Source organism: Agelaius tricolor, unplaced genomic scaffold, assembly GCF_023055355.1.
Source record: "Agelaius tricolor isolate 1412-34295 unplaced genomic scaffold, bAgeTri1.0.p SCAF_5, whole genome shotgun sequence".
In the NCBI taxonomy this organism is placed as follows: domain Eukaryota; kingdom Metazoa; phylum Chordata; class Aves; order Passeriformes; family Icteridae; genus Agelaius; species Agelaius tricolor.
In genome coordinates this window covers 1394571-1415181 of record NW_027269265.1, presented here as the reverse complement: position 1 = coordinate 1415181, position 20611 = coordinate 1394571, and the positions used below count along the sequence as shown (strand labels likewise).

The window sequence follows — 20611 nt, the reverse complement described above, 5'->3', positions numbered from 1 at the left end:
TGATATCTCATTTATTTTCGCACAAAATAAAGCTCAGTTTGTGCCTCAGAGTTTCATTCCGTGCCAGTTTCCAACTGGTTCATCCTCGTGATTCCAACTTGGTGCTGTGCAGATTCCTGGGAGTAAAATAAAATCCTGCGGTTGCTGCCCCTTTAAAAATCATATTTAGTCCTCCAGTGTGTCTCCCCGCTTTTTTAAAGTTTTTTTAGAGTTTTTTTAAGCCTTCTGATGTTTACATTCTTGTAATGAACTTTTTTATGCGCTTTATGTAAATTACTCATTGTTTTGCATTCTTTTAAGGAGGAGGAGAAATTTGATGGGCTGTTGGTTTTGGTTTGTCCAGTGTCATTGGAGAGGTGGCACTGTCACCCTCCAATCTGCTGTCACTCTTGGAAATCTATAAATGTTGGGGTCAGAATTAAATTCACCCTCTTTTTTACCTTGGAGAGTCGCGTGTCCACATCGTTTTATTTCGTGTCCTACAGCAACACCAGCGAAACCAAATTTCCACTCCATTATATAAAATTTCTCTTTTTTTTTTTTTTTTCTTTTTGTGTGTGTTCCAGCCTTAAAAAAAGGACGCTTTTGGATCACCCCCGACCCGTACCACAAGGACGACAACATCCAGATCGGGCGGGAGGTGAAGATCTCGTGCCAGGTGGAAGCCATCCCCCCGGAGGAGCTCACCTTCAGCTGGTTCAAGAACGGGCGGCCCCTGCGCAGCTCGGAGAGGATGGTGATCACCCAGACCGACCCCGACGTGTCCCCAGGCACCACCAACCTGGACATCATCGACCTCAAGTTCACGGATTTCGGGACCTACACCTGCGTGGCGTCCCTCAAGGGAGGCGGCATCTCGGACATCAGCATCGACGTCAACATCTCCAGCAGCACGGGTGAGGAGGAGGAGCTCCCGGGCCGGCTTTGTGGGGATGAAGGCATCCCGTGGTGGGGAGGGCTCCCAGCACATTCCAGGGGCTGCAGGGAGCTGGAAAAGGAATGTTCATCAGGAGCTGGTGGCAGGAAACGAGGAGTGGGTTAAAACGGAAAGAGGGGAAGTTTAGGTGGGATGTTGGGAATTGGGAATTCCTGGCTGGGAGGGTGGGAAGAGGCTGAGCTGGAATTGCCAGAGCAGCTGTGGCTGCCCCTGGATCCCTGGCAGTGCCCAAGGCCAGGCTGGACACTGGGGCACCCTGGGACAGTGGGAGGTGTCCCTGCCATGGCAGGGGTTGGAATGAGATCAGTGTTAATCCCAAACCACTCTGGGATTCCCTGACCCTTGATCAGGGAATCAGAGAAACAGAGAAATTCTTGGTTTTATTTTTATCCAGTTTTTATTTTCTCCTCAATCCTTTAGAGGTGGATTGCTCACGGAGACAAATCCCACGTGCCCAGGCTGCCAGGGCCTGCTGTGTCACCCTTCCCCAAAAACAGGGATTTATTTTTTCTGCCTGTTGCTAATTCCAGCTGCATTTGCCAGTGGAACAGACAGCTCAGAGATAATTAAATACCTGTGAGGTTGTGACAACAAATGGCTGGGCTGGAAAGGGGAAACCCTGCCAAAAACCCTCCTGTGCAAAGGTCTGGGCTTTCTTCTCCCCCTGATTAGAGTGTGGAGAATCCCCCTAATTAGAGAAATTAGAGGGTCTAAATTAGGGGGAGCTGGAGCCATAAATGGGGTGGGGACAGAGAAATTTTTGGTGCTCATTGCTTTGGTCACTGTTCCTCAAATGTGATCAGGGGCTGAGTTGCTTTGATCAAACAACAGAAACCTGAGGAAGTTCCCTGTTGGATCATTTTTGGTCATGGAGATTTTCCAGGGCTGGAGTCGCTCTGGAGCCAGGCTGGGAGAGCTGGGAATGCTCCCCTGCAGAGGAGAAGGCTCCAGGGAGAGCTCAGAGGGATGGGTGGGAGATTGGGAATTGGGAATTCCTGGCTGGGCTGGAATTGCCTAAGTTGCCCTGGATCCCTGGCAGTGCCCAAGGCCAGGCTGGACACTGGGGCACCCTGGGACAGTGGGAGGTGTCCCTGCCATGGCAGGGGTGGTACTGGGTGGGATTTAGGGTCTCTTCCATCCCAAACCATTCCATGATTCCATGATTTTGCTATCAGAAAAAGAACTGGGAGGATTCTTAAAGGTGAAGAGCCAACTTTGGAATGATGGATGAGCATTCCATGCAGAGTTTGTCACCTGCCTGCCCAGGTGGAACAAACAGTGCTGGGTGTGCACTCGTGCATTCAATGACTACTGAATTCCCTGGACTTCCTTGGGAATCCTTGGGAAAACTGATGGGATTTCCTGGAGACAACCATTAGTTGGCCATTCCTATCAGCCCGCCACAATCCCTGCAAGAAATGGTGAATTCTGTCACTCCTTAAACTTCCTGTCCCGGAAGGCTCCAGAAAATCAGGAAAGGGGGGAAAAAATCATGGAATTTGAGCTCAGCCTTTTGCAGCATCCTAAGAGGAATTCTGCTCTTGGAATGACTTCATTACCCAGCCAAGTGGAAGCTGAAATAGTTGCAGTGCTTTGAAGGTCATTACTGATTCATCAAGATTCATTACTGCTCTGCTAATTAGGAACAGAAGGCCCAGGCACAAACACATTTCCCAAATGCCACGACTTGCAGGGCTTTATTAACATCCCTCTGGATGTCTGGGATGGGGGGGAATTTCCTCTTCCTGATGTTTCTGCAGCTCCCCCTGAAGTGGGGCTGTCAAATCCTAAGGAAGGAGGAAATCCATGAATTCTCCAGGAGGCTGGGAAGGGACGTGTTGCTCTGGAAGTGCCCTTCTTTAGCAGGAATATTTTTTTTTCCCCTTGACATTTTCAGCAGGAAAAACCAGGGATTTATGTCCTGAGTATCTTACATAAATGGACCTGAAGTAATCCCCTCACTGCTCCCCCCATATCTCAATAAAATAGGTCAGTGAAGAGTGGGAATCGAGACTCAAACGTGGAATATCTGCCCTAGAAAAGCCCTGTCATCCACAAAACCCACCCTGGGCAAATGTTACTGAGAGCCAGGCTGGGTTTTTCGGGATATGTGGGATCATGCCATGGAAACCTGGAGGCAGAAGATGCTAAAAAAGCAACAAGATGTTAAAAAAGCAACGGAAACCTCAACAAAGTGGGTTTGTGGTAAGCAAAAAAAAAAAGAGGCGGATTGGAGGGTGTCAGCCTGTGCAAGGGATTTTTTCTCTGCTTCAAATATTGGATTTAAGCAGGAAGAATCAGCTTTGGGATTGGGATGGTTTGCTCTATTCAGGACACTGCTTTTATTCCCAAAAATCAGCATTTATCCCTTCTGGCTCATTCCCTTTCCACCTTTTCCCTGGAGACATCATTGAGCAGGGAAGAGATTTGTTATTTTGGGGTATTTTCCTTTATTTTCTTGTTTTGCTGCCCTGAATTGACACAGGAAGGTCTGGAGAAAGTGCTGATCCCTCTTTTCCTTCGGGACTCCTTCCTGTGGCTCATTCCCACCCCGTGTGGGCACAGCCAGATGTCCCACATGGAAAAACATCAGACAAGTTCCTGCTCTTGGATGAGCCTGGGGATGTGCTGAGCTTGCACCACCTCAGGATGGGAACATCCCGGAGCAGGACATGGATTTTGGATGAGCACAGGGCGGCCTGGAGGCCTCCAGATCTCATGGAATCATGGAATTATGGAATCATGGAATCAGAGAATTATGGAATCATGGCATCATGGAATCATGGGATCATGAAATCATGGAATTATGGAATCATGGAGCTGTTTGGGTTGGAAGGGATCTTTGAGTTGGAAGGGCCACCTTCCGCTATCCCAGGTTGCTCCAACATTCCCAGGGATAAATCTGGCTTTCCAGAAATTCTGCTACATCCAGGCAGAGAAATTCCTGGAGAGCTGCTCCGTGTGAGGCTCTGCGAACATGAAAAGGGCTTCCCTGTCAAGCTAATCAGCTCTCCATCAAATAATGAATTAATTAAAGCTCCAGACTGCTGTTCCAGGACCTGCGGCCTTGATCCGGTGGTGCCACAGGACTCCTCTGGTCATCCTGTTCCTGCTTTGTTGAGGCATAAAAGAGACCTCGATTCCAGCTCCAAATGTTTATTGGAATCACAGGCGTTGCATAACGAGGATGCGGGGTTTGGGAGGTAATTAGTGGCTAATTAAGATATTTGTAAACCTTAAGCACCGTCCAGAGCAGTCGTTGATGGCAGAGGCCTTTGGTTACTGCAGCAAATGGATGGGTTTGGTGAGCTGTTATCCTTGGGATGTATCTCGGGAAGGAGCAGGGAGCAGAAGGAACAGAAAAACGCTGTATTTTGTTACAAATCTCTGTCTTTTATAGTTCTGGTTTTGTGCCTAATGTGCAGAGCTTTTCTTGTTGACTCCACCTTTGGGAGCCCCTTCCTGTCCTTCTCAAAATCCCTTGGGGAATCTGATTTCTCTGGGATAAATCCACCCTCCATGGATGGATTCCAGTAGGATTTCTGGGAGCTGGCACTCCCTGCGTGGCAGAGTCCCTTTGTTCTTCTCCAGAGGGCTGTGGATGGACTCCTCACCCCGTGGCTCTCCTCATCCATGGATGCTCCTCAGCAGGGCTCCTGCAAAAGCGCTGGAATTCATTTCCCTAATTTCCCGCTGGCTCTGCATGTTCTGGGTTTTAAATGTTCCTCTTTCCTCCGGCTGCAGAGCAAGGTGGTGGTTTAGGGCTTCAGTGCTGTGTTCCAAGCACTGATCTTGGAATTATTTCCCTGCCTGAGCAGGATTTTTGTCCAAAAATAAGGATCATCCCAACCCTCAGGATTGGAGCCTTTGTCCTAGGCCTCACCGTCACTTCAGGGCAAGAGGAAACAGCCTCGGAAATGGTTTAAATTGGATCTTAGGGAAAATTCCTCCTCAGAAGGGATGGAAAAGGCTGTCCAGAGGGGCTCCCTTCCCTGGAAATGTGCAAAAAATGTGTGGATGTGGCCCTTGGGGCCATGGGTTGGAGGTGACCGTGGTGCTGGCTGACGGTTGGACTTGGTGATCTTGGAGGGCTTTTCCACTTTAAAGGATTCTGTGATTCCAGAAAATCCGTGGTGGATATAGTGTCCTCATGTACAGTTAGGAGTGGTTTGTGCCCCAGAAAACGTGGAATTTCCCCTTTGGAACTGGGACCTTGCCTGGGGGGACACAGGAGCTGGAATGATGGGAAGGGACCCGTGAAATCCAGCCAGGAATTCCTGACAGGCTGCTCCATTTCCCTTCCACACCAGGGCCTTGATGGACCCTCTTCCATGGGGATGAAAGGGTAAAGGAATTTATCCTAAGTTTTCTTGGCTTCAGCTGCTTTTCCAATCATTTTCCTGGATCAGCAAATCTCCCTCCCGGGCTCTTCTTTCACCTCTGGGTCCCTTCCAGCAGCAGCTCCTCGGTGTTCCCCAACATTCCTCCCAAAAATCCAGAGCAGCTGAGCAGTTCCAGCCTCTGTTTACAGACAGAAGCAGCATAATTATCCCTCAGGAATAATTATCCCTTGCTGCCCTTCCTGGGTGGAATGATCTTGCTCAAATCTATTTTGTGCCCCAGCTCAGCCCTATCTTTACTCCAGCATCACGTCAGGGCATGAATCATGAGCTGGGCCCAAACTGCAGCTCTCAGGCTCAGGATGATTAATCCTGGCCACTCAGCCCTTCAAATTCATAAATATTGCACAAGCAGGACACACAAATAACTTTGTTCTCCCTTCCAGCCGGCACAGTGTGGATTCCTCAATATTCCTGAGCCAGGCTGGGCTTGAATTCCTTGGATAATGTGAATTCCAACAGCTCCTTGGGGAGATTCTCTCTGGGTGATCCCCAGTTTTGGATGATTTCATGATGTGCTGCTCAAACACTCCTTTGCTGTGCTTGATCCTAATTATCAGGATGAATCCATGTGGAGCAGCCTGGCCACATTATCCCAGGATTTTTCCCTGTCACTGACAGGGATCGCTCCAAGGAAATGTTTTCCTGAAGGCTCCCAAGGACAGAAGTGACAGCAACCCCCAGAATCCCCAGGGAAGAGCTCAGGAGTTGTGAGGCCACCACTTGTGGGGGCTCCTTGTCCCCCTCTGATTGTCCTGGAATCATGGAAATCATGGAATTCTTTTTAGAGCCTGTCCAGCCTCCATGGACAGGGAGGTTTTAATGGGATCAGAGCGCCTCTGAAGGATTTCTCTGTCTGCAGCTTCTTGCCTCTGCCAACGGCTGCCTGGCATTTAATTAATCTGTCTGATCCGTTAATTAAGCTGGAATTTGATCCATCAGGACTTCAGAGAGCTCGAGTAGAACTAACAACACCCAGAATACACAAGAAATAAACATATTAGGCTCAGCAATTTTGTGGGGTTTTTTTTGTTTTTTTTTTCTCAGAAATAGCTGTCTTGTCCTGTCCCCGTTCTCCTCTAGACCATGCTGGATCATGGATCCTCTGGAATTACACTGGAACTGCCACAGGAGAGCAGCTGGAAGAGTTCCTGTCTGGTTTTACTCTCTCCAGCAGCAGGAATGTCTGTCTGGGGAGCAGAACAAAGAATCAGAGGTCACTGCCACCTCACCTCGTGCTGGATCAGCAGCCCAGGGAGGCTGAGTTGTCTCAGATATTTTATTTAAAACCAGAATTGGACAGAGATCAGCAGAACCTGCTCACCACGGGCCACTGCCCACTCACAGGGTGACAATGGGGCTTTAAATCCGAGCTACCAAAGTGTCACCAAGGCTGTTTGTTCTCCAGGTGTCACCAAGGCTGTTTGCTCTGCAGGTGTCACCAAAGTCTTTTGTTCTCCAGGTGTCACCAAAGCTTTTTGTCCTCTGAGCATCACCAAAGCTTTTTGTTCTCCAGGTTTTGATCTCCAAGTGTCACCAAAGCTTTTTGTCCTCTGAGTGTCACCAAAGCTTTTTGCTCTCCAAGTTTTGTTCTCCAATTGTCACCAAAGCCTTTTGTTCTCCGGGTGTCACTTTTCCAAGTGTCACCAAAGCTTTTTGTTCTCCAGGTGTCACCCTCCACTTCAGGAAACTGCTGAGAGTGTGATTTTGTTTTAAATAGAGCCCCTCGGTGCAGCAATAAGGGAACATTTGTTGTTTCCAGTTAGGATCAGGAAAAAGCATGGGTTTGCCCTTTTCCAGCCCGGGCAGCGGACTGCAGGAATGAGGGAACATTTCTTGTTTCCGTCCAAGATTTGGGTACCTTTTCATTCTGCAAAGCAGGGGCAGAGCTGCCCTTTCCTTGGAGCACCCTCTGGAGCTGCAGGAGCCCTCGGGAAGAGGCTGAGCCCTCCAGGGCTCTCCTTGTGCCACAGCAGCACCTGCTGGGAGACAGCAGCTGGCACAGCTGGGGACAGCCTGGGGACAGCCTGGGGACACCTGCCTGGCACCCCTCCCTGACCATCCCACTGGCAGCACCTTGGCTGGCCCATCCTTGGTTCACTCCCGCTCCTTTCCTCAGGGGTTTGAGCCCCCGGAGCCACCTTTGCCTGCTCATCCTTGCACAAGGGGTGGAAAGAGAAGAAACGGCCTCAAGTTGTGCCAGGAGGGGTTTAGTTGGGATATCAGGGAGAATTCCTGCTTGGAAAGGGTTTAGTTGGGATATCAGGGAGAATTCCTGCTTGGAAAGGGTTTAGTTGGGATATCAGGGAGAATTCCTGCTTGGAAAGGGCTTAGTTGGGATATCAGGGAGAATTCCGGCTTGGAAAGGGTTCTTCAGCTCAGGGCAGGGGTGGAGTCCCCATCCCTGGAGGGATTTAAAATCCCTCTGGATGTGGCACTTGGGGCAGTGGTGGCCATGGAACTGTTGGACTCAATGGTCTCAGAGGCTTTTCCAACCTGAACAATTCCATGATTCCCTGTTCCTAACCTTGCTCACCCAGACTCACCATTCCCTGCTCTGGGGTCTCCTGAAACCTTTGGGGGAAAAGAAAAATCCGTTTTTTATTTTCTCCTCAATCCTTTTGAGGTGGATTGCTCACGGAGACAAATCCCACGTGCCCAGGCTGCCAGGGCCTGCTGTGTCACCCTTCCCCAAAAACAGGGATTTATTTTTTCTGCCTGTTACTAATTCCAGCTACATTTGCCAGTGGAACAGACAGCTCAGAGATAATTAAATACCTGTGAGGTTGTGACAACAAATGGCTGGGCTGGAAAGGGGAAACCCTGCCAAAAACCCTCCTGTGCAAAGGTCTGGGCTTTCTTCTCCCCCTGATTAGAGCGTGGAGAATCCCCCTAATTAGAGAAATTAGAGGGTCTAAATTAGGGGGAGCTGGAGCCATAAATGGGGTGGGGGACAGAGAAATTCTTGGTGGGGCCTTGTTGTTACTCAAAAGTGACCCAGAGGTGCAGCCAGGCTTTGGATTGAGGGCAATGCCCCTGGAATTCTTCATTCCTGAGCAAAGATTTGGGGCTTCTTCTCCCTATAATTAGAGAGTGGAGAATCCCCCTAATTAGAGGGTCTGAATTTGTGGGAGCTGGGACAATAAATGGGGTGGGGACCAAAAAATTCTTGTCAGGACCTCATTGTTTTGGTCGCTGTTCCTCAAATGTGACCCAGAGGTGCAGCCAGGCTTTGGATTGAGGGCAATGCCCCTGGAATTCTTCATCTTTGAGCAAAGATTTGGGGCTTTTTCTCCCTCTAATTAGAGAGGTCTGAATTTGGGGGAGCTGGAGCCATAAATGAGGTGGGGACAGAGAAATTCTCGGTGGGACCTCATTGTTACTCAAATGTGACCCAGAGGTGCAGCCAGGGTTTGGATTGATGGCAATGCCCCTGGAATTCTTCATCCTAATGGATGGCCTTGTCTCTGCTGTCCCCTCTGCTGCTTCCAGGAACAGCAGGAATAAATCCTGGGAACCATAACGAGCTCTCAGCTGCCTCACAGTGACAGGCACTGCAAAATGCCACGGGGGTCGAGGAGTCAGGGATTGGAGGGGATCTTTCCATCTGGGACACTGACAGAGCCTTCCTTATCAGCTGTCACCACCCTCGTGGTGGAGCTCCTTATCTGCGAGGTGCAGCTCTTTTTTTGCTGCGCTGTTATCTCTGCTTTTTCAGGAAAAACTGGTGGGAAAAGAGGGGGAACGATTGCACTTGCACGGGGGATTTTCGTCGTGGATCTGCTTTTTCCCCCCCTCCAAACATGGATGTGCTCCTTGTTTTTTCCCCAAGCTTCCTGCCTTGTCCCAGCTGGAATGGCTGATTCCCAGGCTGGGATTGGATAGCTCAGACTGGGATTGGCTGATTCCTAGGTTGGGATTGGATAGCTCAGGCTGGGATTGGATTCTCAGGTTGGGATTGGATAGCTCAGGATGGGATTGCATTCCCAGACTGGGATTGGATTCCCAGGCAGGGATTGGATTCTGATGTTGGAACTGGATAACTCAGGCTGGGATTGAATAGCTCAGGCTGGGATTGGATTCCAAGGCTGAGATTGGATTTCCAGGTTTGGACTGGATAGCTCAGACTGGGATTGGATTCCAAGGCTGGGATTGCATTCCCAGGCTGGGATTGGATAACTCAAGTTGGGATTGGATTCCCAGTTTGGGATTGGATAACTCAGGCTGGGATTGCATTCTCAGTTTGGGATTGGATAACTCAGACTGGGATTGGATTCCCAGTTTGGGATTGGATAACTCAGACTGGGACTGGATTCCCAGTTTGGGATTGGATAACTCAGGCTGGGATTGCATTCCCAGTTTGGGATTGGATAACTCAGACTGGGATTGCATTCCCAGGCTGGGATTGGATAACTCAAGTTGGGATTGGATTCCCAGGCTGGGATTGGATTCCCAGGCTGGGATTGGATAGCTCAGACTGGGATTGGATAGCTCAGACTGGGATTGGATTCCCAGGCTGGGATTGGATAACTCAGTCTGGGATTGGGTTCCCAAACTGAGACTGGATAGCTCAGACTGGGATTGCATTCCCAGGCTGGGATTGGATAATTTTTTGCTCACCCTTTGCTCTCACACAGCCTGGAATCCCTGGAAATGTTGGGATCTGGAAGGGGCTGCCAGCACCACATGTCCAGCGATAGCTCCACAGGGACAATTCCCAGAGGGAGAATTCCCATCCTGGCCCCAGCTGGGGCTGCAGCAGAGCTGGGTGGGCTGGCCCGGGGCTTTTCCCTTGGGATATTGGGATCACAGGGACCTCAGGACATCGGGGATCTCATCCCAGTGACCCCTCAGCTCTGGAGGGCAGTGAATCCCTGAGCCAGGGCAGGCTGTGATTCCCAGGGAAGCCTGAGGAGCCTCCAGCATCCATCCAGCTGGGAAAGGCCTGGATCCCGCCAGTCCCAGCCAGGAGCAGATCCACTGCACAGGCTGGGAAAGGACAAATCCAGGATTTTTCCCGATCCACAAAGGCCTCTGTCACATTTGCCCTCAGCTGAGGAGCCACAAGCCAGGTGAGCTGGAAAATCCTGGCTGCAGGCAGGCACCTTTCCCTATAAACTGTATTTTCCTCCTTGGAACAGCACCTTTCTCCCACTTTGGTCCATGATTTCACAGTGCTCCAGTCCCCCTGGGAATTTTCCTGTGCTCAGAACCTGCTGTGGCACAAAACCACATAACTGAGAATTAATAATGTTTTATTCATATTGGAAATGTTTTATTAAGCAGTTGTTTATTTCTTTTTAATTTTTCCTGATTTTTTTTTTTTTTTAAGTATAAAATAATTTTCCCTTCCCTTCCGTGTGGAAAAAGCTCTTCCCATGTCTGCCTGTCCCACCTGACAGGATCTATTAAAGCCTTCAAAACAGCTGAAAGCAGCACTTGGGTTCCCGTGAAAGGCCCAGATTTCAACTCTGATTCCTACCAGGCTTGTCAGGGCTGGAGACAGGGAGCAGATCCCAGGGGAAAGATGGAATTGCTTCTCACTGGGACGAGTTTGTTGTTTCTGTCCCTTGGGGGTTGAAAACTGCTTTGGGAATATTTTTCCTGCAGACAGGAGGGAGGCGCAGGCTGGGTTTTGTCAGGCCTGGCATTCCAGGAAAGGAGGAGAGGAAAAGCTCCTGGAGGGGCTGTGTTCCCACAGGGAATGTCTGTCCTTGCTGCAGGACAGGAGATCCATCAGGAAAGATGAGTTTTCAGGAGGCACCAAAGGAAAAGGAGGGTGGGCAGTGTTTAAATCAGGATTTTCCATCTCTCCACCCACGCCACAGCGTTCCAAGCATTTTCCAAACAAGGCTGGGACACCTCCCACTGTCCCAGTGTCCAGCCTGGCCTTGGGCACTGCCAGGGATCCAGGGGCAGCCACAGCTGCTCTGGCAATCCCAGCCCAACCAGGAATTCCCAATTCCCAATCTCCCACCCATCCCTGCCCTCTGGCACTGGCAGCCATTCCCTGGCTCCTGTCCCTCCATCCCTTGTCCCCAGTCCCTCTCCAGCTCTCCTGGAGCCCCTTCAGGCCCTGCCAGGGGCTCTGAGCTCTGCCTGGAGCCTTCTCCTCTCCAGGGGAACATTCCCAGCTCTCCCAGCCTGGCTCCAGAGCAGCTCCAGCCCTTGGAGGAGCTCCATGGGTTTCTCTGGATTTGCTCCCACACATCCACATCCTTGGTGTCCTTGGCCATCACCTGCTCACTGTGAGGTGATCCTGCTCCATGGGGCTGCTGGCAATAATTCCAGTGTCCCTTTGGAATTGTTAATGCCAGTCCCCATGGAATAAACACCACTTGGATGAGCGTCCAGTGACAGACCCCAGCAGCATTTTGGAGTCAGGCCTCCAATTCTGAGGTGATTTCTCAGTTGCCACAACCCTTCCTCATCCACAGCCATTTATCCACAGGCTGGATAAAAAAAACAGCAGCCAGGCTGCTCTAAAAAACTGGGATTTAGTGCCAAATGATCCTTTAAAGGAAAGCAGAAGTGGCAGTGGGGGAGTGAGCAATGGTGGGAGGGCACTGGGAGCACTGGGAGGGCACGGGTGTCACAGCAGGGCGGGGAAATCTCCTCTGAGGCTCTCCAGGCTGCTGGGAAATAAATGTGGGAGCTTCCAAAGAGCACAACCCTCACGTTGCTGTGGATAAATCCCCTTTCCCACGGATGATCCTGAGCAGGAAATCCATGCCCGGTGCCTGACTGCTGACCCCTCTCCTCTGCCCTTCCCAGTGCCCCCCAACCTGACGGTGCCTCAGGAGAAGTCCCCGCTGGTGACGCGGGAAGGGGACACCATCGAGCTGCAGTGCCAGGTGACAGGGAAGCCCAAACCCATCATCCTGTGGTCACGGGCTGACAAGGAGGTGGCCATGCCCGACGGGGCCCTGCAGACCGAGAGCTACGACGGGATCCTGCGGATCGTCAACGTTTCCCGGGAAATGAGCGGGACCTACCGGTGCCAGACCAGCCAGTACAACGGGTTCAATGTCAAACCCAGGGAGGCCTTGGTGCAGCTCATCGTGCAGTGTGAGTAAAGCCTCGGTTTCCCTCGTTTTTCTCTTTGTTGTGCTGAGAAAAAGCTGATTTATTCCTCACCTAAACAAACAGCGGCAAGAGTCTTATGGCTGTTACATATTTGATGTGGGGTTGTTTGTCTCTGTAGTTCCCTGAATCCATGAATTCCATGTAAATGTGGAAGTAAAAATGACATAGGAGTCTCATTTCTGGTAAAAAAAAAAAGACAAAACAAAACCAGAAAAAAAAAAAAAAAAACAAAACAAAAAAACCCCAACCAAGTGTGAGGCAATCATTATTTTCCCCACAGCTTTGAATTCCTTGACACACGAACAAGCAGATGAGATGGGAGCACATATTTCTCTAAATGCTGAGCTGATCCTGAGCTCATTTGTTGCTGCTGTGTAAAACAAGGAGGGGAAAAGGAGGGCAAGAGCTGTTCCCGGGGAGCTGATCCGCATCCAGACCCAGCCTGCTCTGCTCTGCCAGCCAGCCTCGGGAATGGGGAGGGAAAAGGGGGGGAATCAGTTATTTTTTATTTTGGAAACGTGCGGTGTTTGTTGTCAGAGCACAGAAAGCCTGGTTTGAGGTGGCTTCTGGGGAATAACGGGGGGGGATAATGAGCCATTCTTTGGGCTGAGTGACTTCCCTGCCTCTGCTGCTCTGTCAGGACTTAATTTGGGTGGTTTATGAAGTGCAGCCCTCATTTATTCCACTTTCAGACGCCCCAATCTTCTGTCGCTTGGCTTTTTAGCAGTGCTCTGTGCTCAGCACAAGTGACCTCTTTTGGGGCCTCCAGGGAAGATCCGCTCCTCACACGTCCTCAGTGCTGATAAGCAACTGATTTGTTTTCCCTGGCTCTGCTTTGTAACAGATTATGGGTGCATTGATTGCATGGCTGGGATCTGCAGGACTCCCACCCCAGCTTCTTCCTGCTGCTCCAGCTTTAAATCCCAAAGTCGGGGCTGAAGGGAGGATGGAATCTTCTCCCCCGTGGGTTTCTCTCAGTTGTGGGGTCGAGGTTAGGAGCTGGTTCATCCCGGTGGAACTTGAGAGTGAGGGATCTGTGCCTCCTGTCCTCGGCTCAATCATTTTTTCCTGGAGCAAAGGAGGCTCAGGGGCCCTTGTGGCTCTGCACAGCTCCTGCCAGGAGGGCACAGCCGGGGGGGTCAGGCTCTGCTCCAGGGCACAGGGACAGGAGCAGAGGGAACGGCCTCAGGCTGGGCCAGGGCAGCTCAGGGTGGGCACAGCAGGAATTTCCCCATGGAAAGGGGGCTCAGGAACTGCCCAGGGAGGGTTGCAGTGCCCATCCCTGCAGGTGTCCCCTGGAGGTGGCACTGAGAGCTCTGGGCTGGGGACAAGGTGGGCATTGGGCACAGCTGGGACTCTGATCTTGGAGCTCTTTTCCAGCCTCAGGGATTCTGTGAGGTTTAGATTGGATATTTGGGGAAATTTCTTCCCTCAAAGGGTTCCCCAGCCCTGGCACAGGTACAGGTTGGAGTCCCCATGCCTGGAGGGATTTCAAATCCATGTGGATGTGGCACCTGGGGACATGGGGCAGTGGTGGCCTTGACAGGGCTGGGGAATGGTTGGATGGACTTTGAGGTCTTTCCCAACCTTCATGATTCCATGATTCCGTGAATATCTGTCCTCTGGTTTGGAGTGCCCATCCCTGGATGTGTCCCAGGAATTCCTGGAGGTGGCACTGAGAGCTCTGGGCTGGGGACAAGATGGGCATTGGGCACAGAATCTGATCTTGGAGCTCATTCCCAACCTCAATGATCCCAGGATTCTGTGAATCTGGGAATGAGAACCACCACAGAAACGGTTGAGTGTTGATCCTTCTAAATAAGGAGAGAAGTAGATTCTTTCCCCTTTTTCTGGCATGAATTTGCTGTGAAAAGTAGAAAATATTTTGTGGCTGAGGAATTCCAACAGCTTCCCACTTCCTCAGGACCTGAGGCAGTTCCTGGTGGATCCATGGGATGACTCTGCTGACTCTCAGATTCTGGGGAGGCATTGCTGGGGTTGTTGCCATTTTCCCACCTTTTCCTGCTGTCAAACCACTTCTTCTGATGCATTTTTGTTCTGCTTGAGATGCAGAATTTTCCTAATTCTGAGAGAAGAGGCACAACCTGAAAATGCTTCCAAGAAGTAGGAGTTCAACAGGTATTTCCAGGCGTTTTCCCTTTCATCTCTCCGTGTTTAGAATTCTGCTCCCTTTGTTCACATCCTGGCAAGTGACAAATTGGAGATGAATGGAGAAAAATTATGGAAAGCTTTGATTATTTTTCCTGTGGGAGGAAAGTTTTTGTTCCCATCGACTTGAGCAACGTTTCTGTACCGACGGTGGCATTTAACCAATTGTCATAAAAACCAGTTCTTTTCAGAATTTGGGAATATTTATCCTGGATGCTTCTGGCAGTGATGAGCGGGGAAAGATTTTTAATGGAACGCTTCAATTAGAGAATAACTCATGGATTTCACTGTGGATGTGCTGAGTGAGAACATTCCCATTCTTGGGAAGGTTCTCCTTGTGACAGCAGGACCTTGTCTCATTAGAACGGGGTTAATTAACCTATTTGCATGGAATTATGGAATGTCCTGAGTGGGAAGGGACCCAAAAGCATCACAAATCCAACCCCTGGCCCTGCAAAGGCACCCCAACAATCCCACCCTCTGCAGCCTTGGGAATGTGCTCATTCCCTGGGAATCTGTTCCACAGGGCAAATCCTTCTGTGGAATTACTGCTCCACCTCACATCTGCTGGGTCAAGCTAAAGAAAAATGAAAAGGAAATTAAAATGTAAAGGATTTTTTTTTTTAATTTGACCCCCTCATCTAATGAGTTTTTTGTTTTCCTCACTTCTCTTTTCTGCTGCCATCCCTTTATCCCATCTCAGTGATGTCAGGATCCCAGCCTGGGAGTTCTCCAGGAAAATTATGGATTTTTGGTCTCGCTCACAGTTTGTCCTTGAGCTGTGGTTTAAGATTTTTTTTTTTTTTGTGTGTGTGTGTTTGCCTTAAATCCTAAAACTTCTGTAGGAAAATGAAAATCCTGGAGTCACAGAATGGTTTGGGTTGGAAGGGAATTTCAAACCCATCCCATTCCAACCTGCTCCATGGGCAGGGACACCTCCCACTGTCCCAGATTGCTCCAAGATGAGATTTCCCATCATGGGTTGGATGGGAGATTGGGAATTGGGAATTCCTGGCTGGGCTGGAATTGCCAGAGCAGCTGGGGCTGCCCCTGGATCCCTGGCAGTGCCCAAGGCCAGGCTGGACACTGGGGCACCCTGGGACAGTGGGAGGTGTCCCTGCCATGGCAGGGGCTGGGATGGGATGGGATTTAAGGCCCCTTTCCAACCCAAACCACTCTGGGATTCCATTTTATGATCTTCCAGCCACAATTGTGGATAAATGAACTTTTAAGGAATAAATCAAACTCTGCTGGTGGCAGAGGACAGGGACAATTTTCCAGCCCCACTTCTCCAGCTGCAGGGGAGGCTGGGGACATGAAAGAGCCGCCAGGTGCCACCTTGGGCAGCAATTCCATCATGTCCCTTCCCAAGTGATCAGAGCAGTGAGGACGGGATCGTTCTCCCCAGCTCCCTTTTCCTTCTGCACTCCATAAAATCCTATTTTAGAGCCCAAACCCATTCCCAAACTCACCCATCTCCAAACCCTTGGAAAGGCTCTTAAAACGTCCAAGGTACTTCATGGAAGCCTGGCTGGCAGAGCTTTGCTGGCCACATTGGGGTGCTCCAGAATTTCCTGTTCTGTTGGAGCTCAGCTTTATTTGTCTCGCTCTTCCTTGGTAATAAATCCCAAATGTTTCTGGAAAAGGGGCTCATCCTGCAGGGATTAGATTGGGAATGGAACAGAACTAATTCAGGAGAAAGATGAAGGTGAATGATGAGCTCAGGTGGAGGAGTAGAAATGCATTATTCCCATTTTCCATCAGCTGGAGAATCCAGCCCTGAGTCCTCTTTCCTTGCTTTTTGATTTCTTTGCAGCTGGAAATAGGAGAAGGAATTTTTCTGCCTTGGAAAGGCAATTTGGCAGCTCAGGAATGTGCTGGGTCTACTCTGGAAATATCTGCCTGATGAAATATTTATATGCAAATATTGTATTAATAATGAAATAAAAATTGTTGTGAGAGAAGGAAGCGTTCCCCATCCCAAATGGGACTGGGATTAGTGAGCTAAAAACTCTTGGAATTTTAGGAAAGTCGTTAGGAGAAGATGTTTGAACAGGTAGGGTGGCCAATCCCTGTGGGAATTTACCAACTTCATGGAATTGTCTTTTGAATGCAGATCAGGAGTGCGGTAAAACTCCCAGAGAGTGAAATCTTCCAGATTATAAAATTTTAATTATGAAAACTCATTAAAAAGGGATAACCAAGGAATCTGAGAAATCAAGTGGGGCAAATATCTGGATTTTTGAACAAATCTCTAATAAATCTATGCTTAGGCAGACTGGAATGATGAAGGAAAGCAGAATTTGCATTTAATATTAATATTATTTACATCTTTTTTTCCTCCCTCTTATGATTGAAGATTTGAGTGGGAAAAGCTGATTAATATTCAGGACAAATATTACATAACCCAATCCATTCCCAGGCTGGTGCATTTATCACTTTCTGAATGAATTCTTTCTCTGGAGATAAAAGTTGGGTTTGATTTGGGCTGTTTGTGGTGGGAGAAAGGACAGCCTAAAAACAGGTTTAGAACAGGGTCTTTTTTTTTTTTTTTTTAATTCTGAGCCATTTTTTCCCTTCTCTTCCAATGATGTAATGACCTTAACAACTTGAAAATATCAAAATAATGCTGCTCCCATTGCTTTTGCTTCCATAATTTTGGTTTGCTTTCCAAAGTGTTTTTTTTCGCACCCTGCTGGTTGTATCTGAGGAATTCCACATTCCTGCCCAAAAGGATTTTCCCAGGATATGGCAGAGGTTGATGCTGCTTAGCTGAGCTTAAAGCTTGGACTTTCCTGTGGGGATATTTTTTGTTACATTTATTTTATATATAAATACAGAGAGATTGAGGCACCCCAGGTGGGTAATTCCCATGTTGTGGTTTTTAACCTGTGGATCATTCCCTGCTTCTTAATTCCTAGGCCAGAAACTTCCCAGAAAACTGTAAAACAGCAAAATCTATTCTCTAAAACCCTCATCTGATTGAGGCTGATTTCAGAATAACCCAGAGGCAAGGATGGCTTTGGGTGTAATTCATCCACATGGAGCAAGGCAGGGAAAAAAATAGGGAAATCACAGATGGCTGGACCAGGAAAGAGAAATCCCAGGAGCTTTTTGACATTTAGCAAGGTCAAGAGCAGCATGAGTTTGGTGACCCAGGGAGGTGATGAATATGCAAACCGTGGTGCCGTGGAAAATTTAGATGAGAACCAAATAACTTGAATTTTTTCATATTTTTTTACTAAAATTATTATCTAGGACAAGCCTTCCTGTCAGAAATTGCAAAAAACCCAGAGCAATCCAGAACCTGGATAAATAGAGGTGTTACTGAGGGAGGGAAAATGGAATTATTTATATTGGGGTTTTTTGGGAATTGGACTTGGAGAGGATAATCCTGCGCTGTCTGAGGGCAGGAGCAAAGAGTCTTCCAAACAAAAACGGTTTTGGAAGAAGGAAAAACGAGTGGGAAGAGGTGTAAATATTCCATATCCGTATTTGAAACAGGAAGGATCAGAGCTTTGGCTGCTCCAAACCCCATCCAACCTTGAACACTTCCAGGGATGGAGCAGCCATAGCTTCTTCTTCTATTCCCAATTCATAACAGGTCAAGAGGTTGGATTTGAAGGGGAAATGGGAATTCCAGCCCAAAAGGGTTAAGGGAAACCTGTGAGATTATTCCCTAAACCTTGTGGAATTCCGGGATATCCATCCCCACAGTTATCATGGGAAGAAGGTGAGCAGCAGGATGAGAGGGAATGCTGTGGGTGGAATATAAAGGAGTCACCAAAAACCAAGGAAAACTCAACACCAGCCAGGGAAAGGTAAATTGGAATAATTAACTTGTCCGTGTAGTTAATTTTTAACAGCAGAAGATGCTGAGTAAATATAATTCCTTTGTTGTCCTGTAATGCTTAGGAGATTAATTCCCATAATTACACAAAATATGGATTTTGACAGAACTCTTCTTGCAAAGTGCTGCATTAAAAATTAAGATTATTTGGACTGACACAGGACGCAAATAAGGCTGTCCATGGATGCAGCTGGAATTCATCCCAGCTGATTTTTTAGCTCCATAAATCCCTCTCCTTCTGTCTCACTTTCCAATATTCAACTTTGTACCTGTAATTGCCTCATAAAACAGAGTTTGGAAGGCAGTGCACAGATTTAAAGACAAGCTGCTGCTTTCCCTGTGCTCCCTCCCAAATCCTTTGGATTTTATTCCCAGTTCCAGCATTATTATTTGGGCCTGTCTGCAGCTGTTAATAGGGAGGTTTGCAAATCATTTTGCCTGTGGAGCTGGGACCAGTGTCAGCAGGAAGATTCCTTCCAGCGGGAATGAAATTAGAGCTCTTTGTGTCCAACAAAATCAGATTTTCCAGCAGAGATGGGCCAGAGGATGTTGGATTCAGTATTCAGTATCCAGGAGGTCCTGGATGCAGGGAATGCCGGGAGGGTCTGTGGGGATTTTGGAGAGATTTCCTTTGGTTCTCACCAGGCTTTGAGGAACCAATCAGGAGTGAAATCACTGAAGGCAAGAGGAGTCTTGAGTGGAATCACTGAGGTTGGAAAATCCCTTTGGGATCATCAAATCCAACTGTTCCCAGCACTTCCAAGGCCACCACTGACCTTGTCCCCAGGTGCCACAGGGCCTGGAAATCCCTCCAACCCTCCCTGGTCAGTTCCAAGGCCTGAGCCCCCTTTCCATGGGGAAATTCCTGCTGTGCCCACCCTGAGCTGCCCTGGCCCAGCCTGAGGCCGTTCCCTCTGCTCCTGTCCCTGTTCCCTGGAGCAGAGCCCGACCCCCCCGGCTGTGCCCTCCTGGCAGGAGCTGTGCAGAGCCACAAGGGCCCCCTGAGCCTCCTTTGCTCCAGGCTGAGCCCCTGCCCAGCTCCCTCAGGGATTCTGCAGCCCCTGCCCAGCTCCCTCAGGGATTCTGCAGCCCCTGCCCAGCTCCCTCAGGGATTCTGCAGCCCCTGCCCAGCTCTGTTCCCTTCCCTGGACACTCTCCAGCCCTACCAGGTGTTCCCACAATCTCCCCCAGGACAGGACGTGCCCCAGCACAGGGGGGGTGAAGCAGATGAAGGTTCTGATTTTGTGTCCTTGGCTTGGTAGGACATGGATCTCCCCCTGGGTGTTTTCCTGCTCCTCCACCTGCCTGGGGGAGCTTCCATGGACCATCATTCCCTTGGGAATGACTCCAGTCATTATCCACCATCCATGGAATTGCTTGTGTCACCACAAGTCCTCTCTGTGGAGGCCACACTCATCTCCCAGGGAGGGTCTCCATGAGCAGCTTCCCTGCTGGAAATTCCTGATAGGAAATTCCTTGTGACAGGATTTCTCACACTTTCCTTGCATTCAGAAGCTCTCCACAGAATAAAGGGAACTTTCACCCCTTCCATTTATTACTGGTTTGGCAAACAAAAGCAGGCACATTCTAATTCTTTTTAGAGGAATTGTTATCTCCAGGTAGTTCTGAGCCTTGATAATAAATTCAAACCATTTAAAATTGATACATATCCCTCACAATCGACCCATACTCCTCACAATTGATCCTTATCCCTCACAACTGATACAAATTCCTCATTTTCCAGGCTCCATTGCAGTTCCAGTGCCCATTAATAGATATTTTTATCATAAAGCCACTTTTCTCCCTGCTCTCATTGACTGTTTCCCTCCAGATGGGGCAGTTTATTTGGATTTATTCCATCATTCCAATGGATTATTGGCACATTTTATTCTCTATCAAGGAACAGACTGATCCTATCCTCATTTTCTAATCTGTGGCAGGGCTGCTTGCAGAGAGGGACAGAGACACAAAGAAATCCCATTCCTGGATGGGAATTCCCACTCCTGGTTAGGATGACAGGACTTGGGACTGATTTTTCCAACAAAGGATGGTGCTTTTTCCTTTTAGGAAGGTCCTAGCTTGCAGTGGAGAGGCTGCAGGTTCACACTCTGCTGTAATTTGTTTTATCAGGATAATTATGATTTGTCTGGGCAATGTAAAATCATTCCA

At 48.9% G+C, this 20611-nt stretch overlaps 1 protein-coding gene across 2 annotated transcripts in view; it reads left to right on the top strand.

The window, feature by feature from the left end:
* MDGA2 (MAM domain containing glycosylphosphatidylinositol anchor 2) overlaps positions 1-20611 on the top strand; it is a 216427-nt gene that overhangs the window by 136740 nt on the left and 59076 nt on the right. For both annotated transcript variants that reach the window (XM_071426035.1, XM_071426036.1), the window contains 2 exons: positions 567-896; positions 12112-12405. In XM_071426035.1, the coding sequence (XP_071282136.1) occupies positions 567-896; positions 12112-12405 (624 nt within the window). The remainder of the gene's footprint in view (positions 1-566; positions 897-12111; positions 12406-20611) is intronic.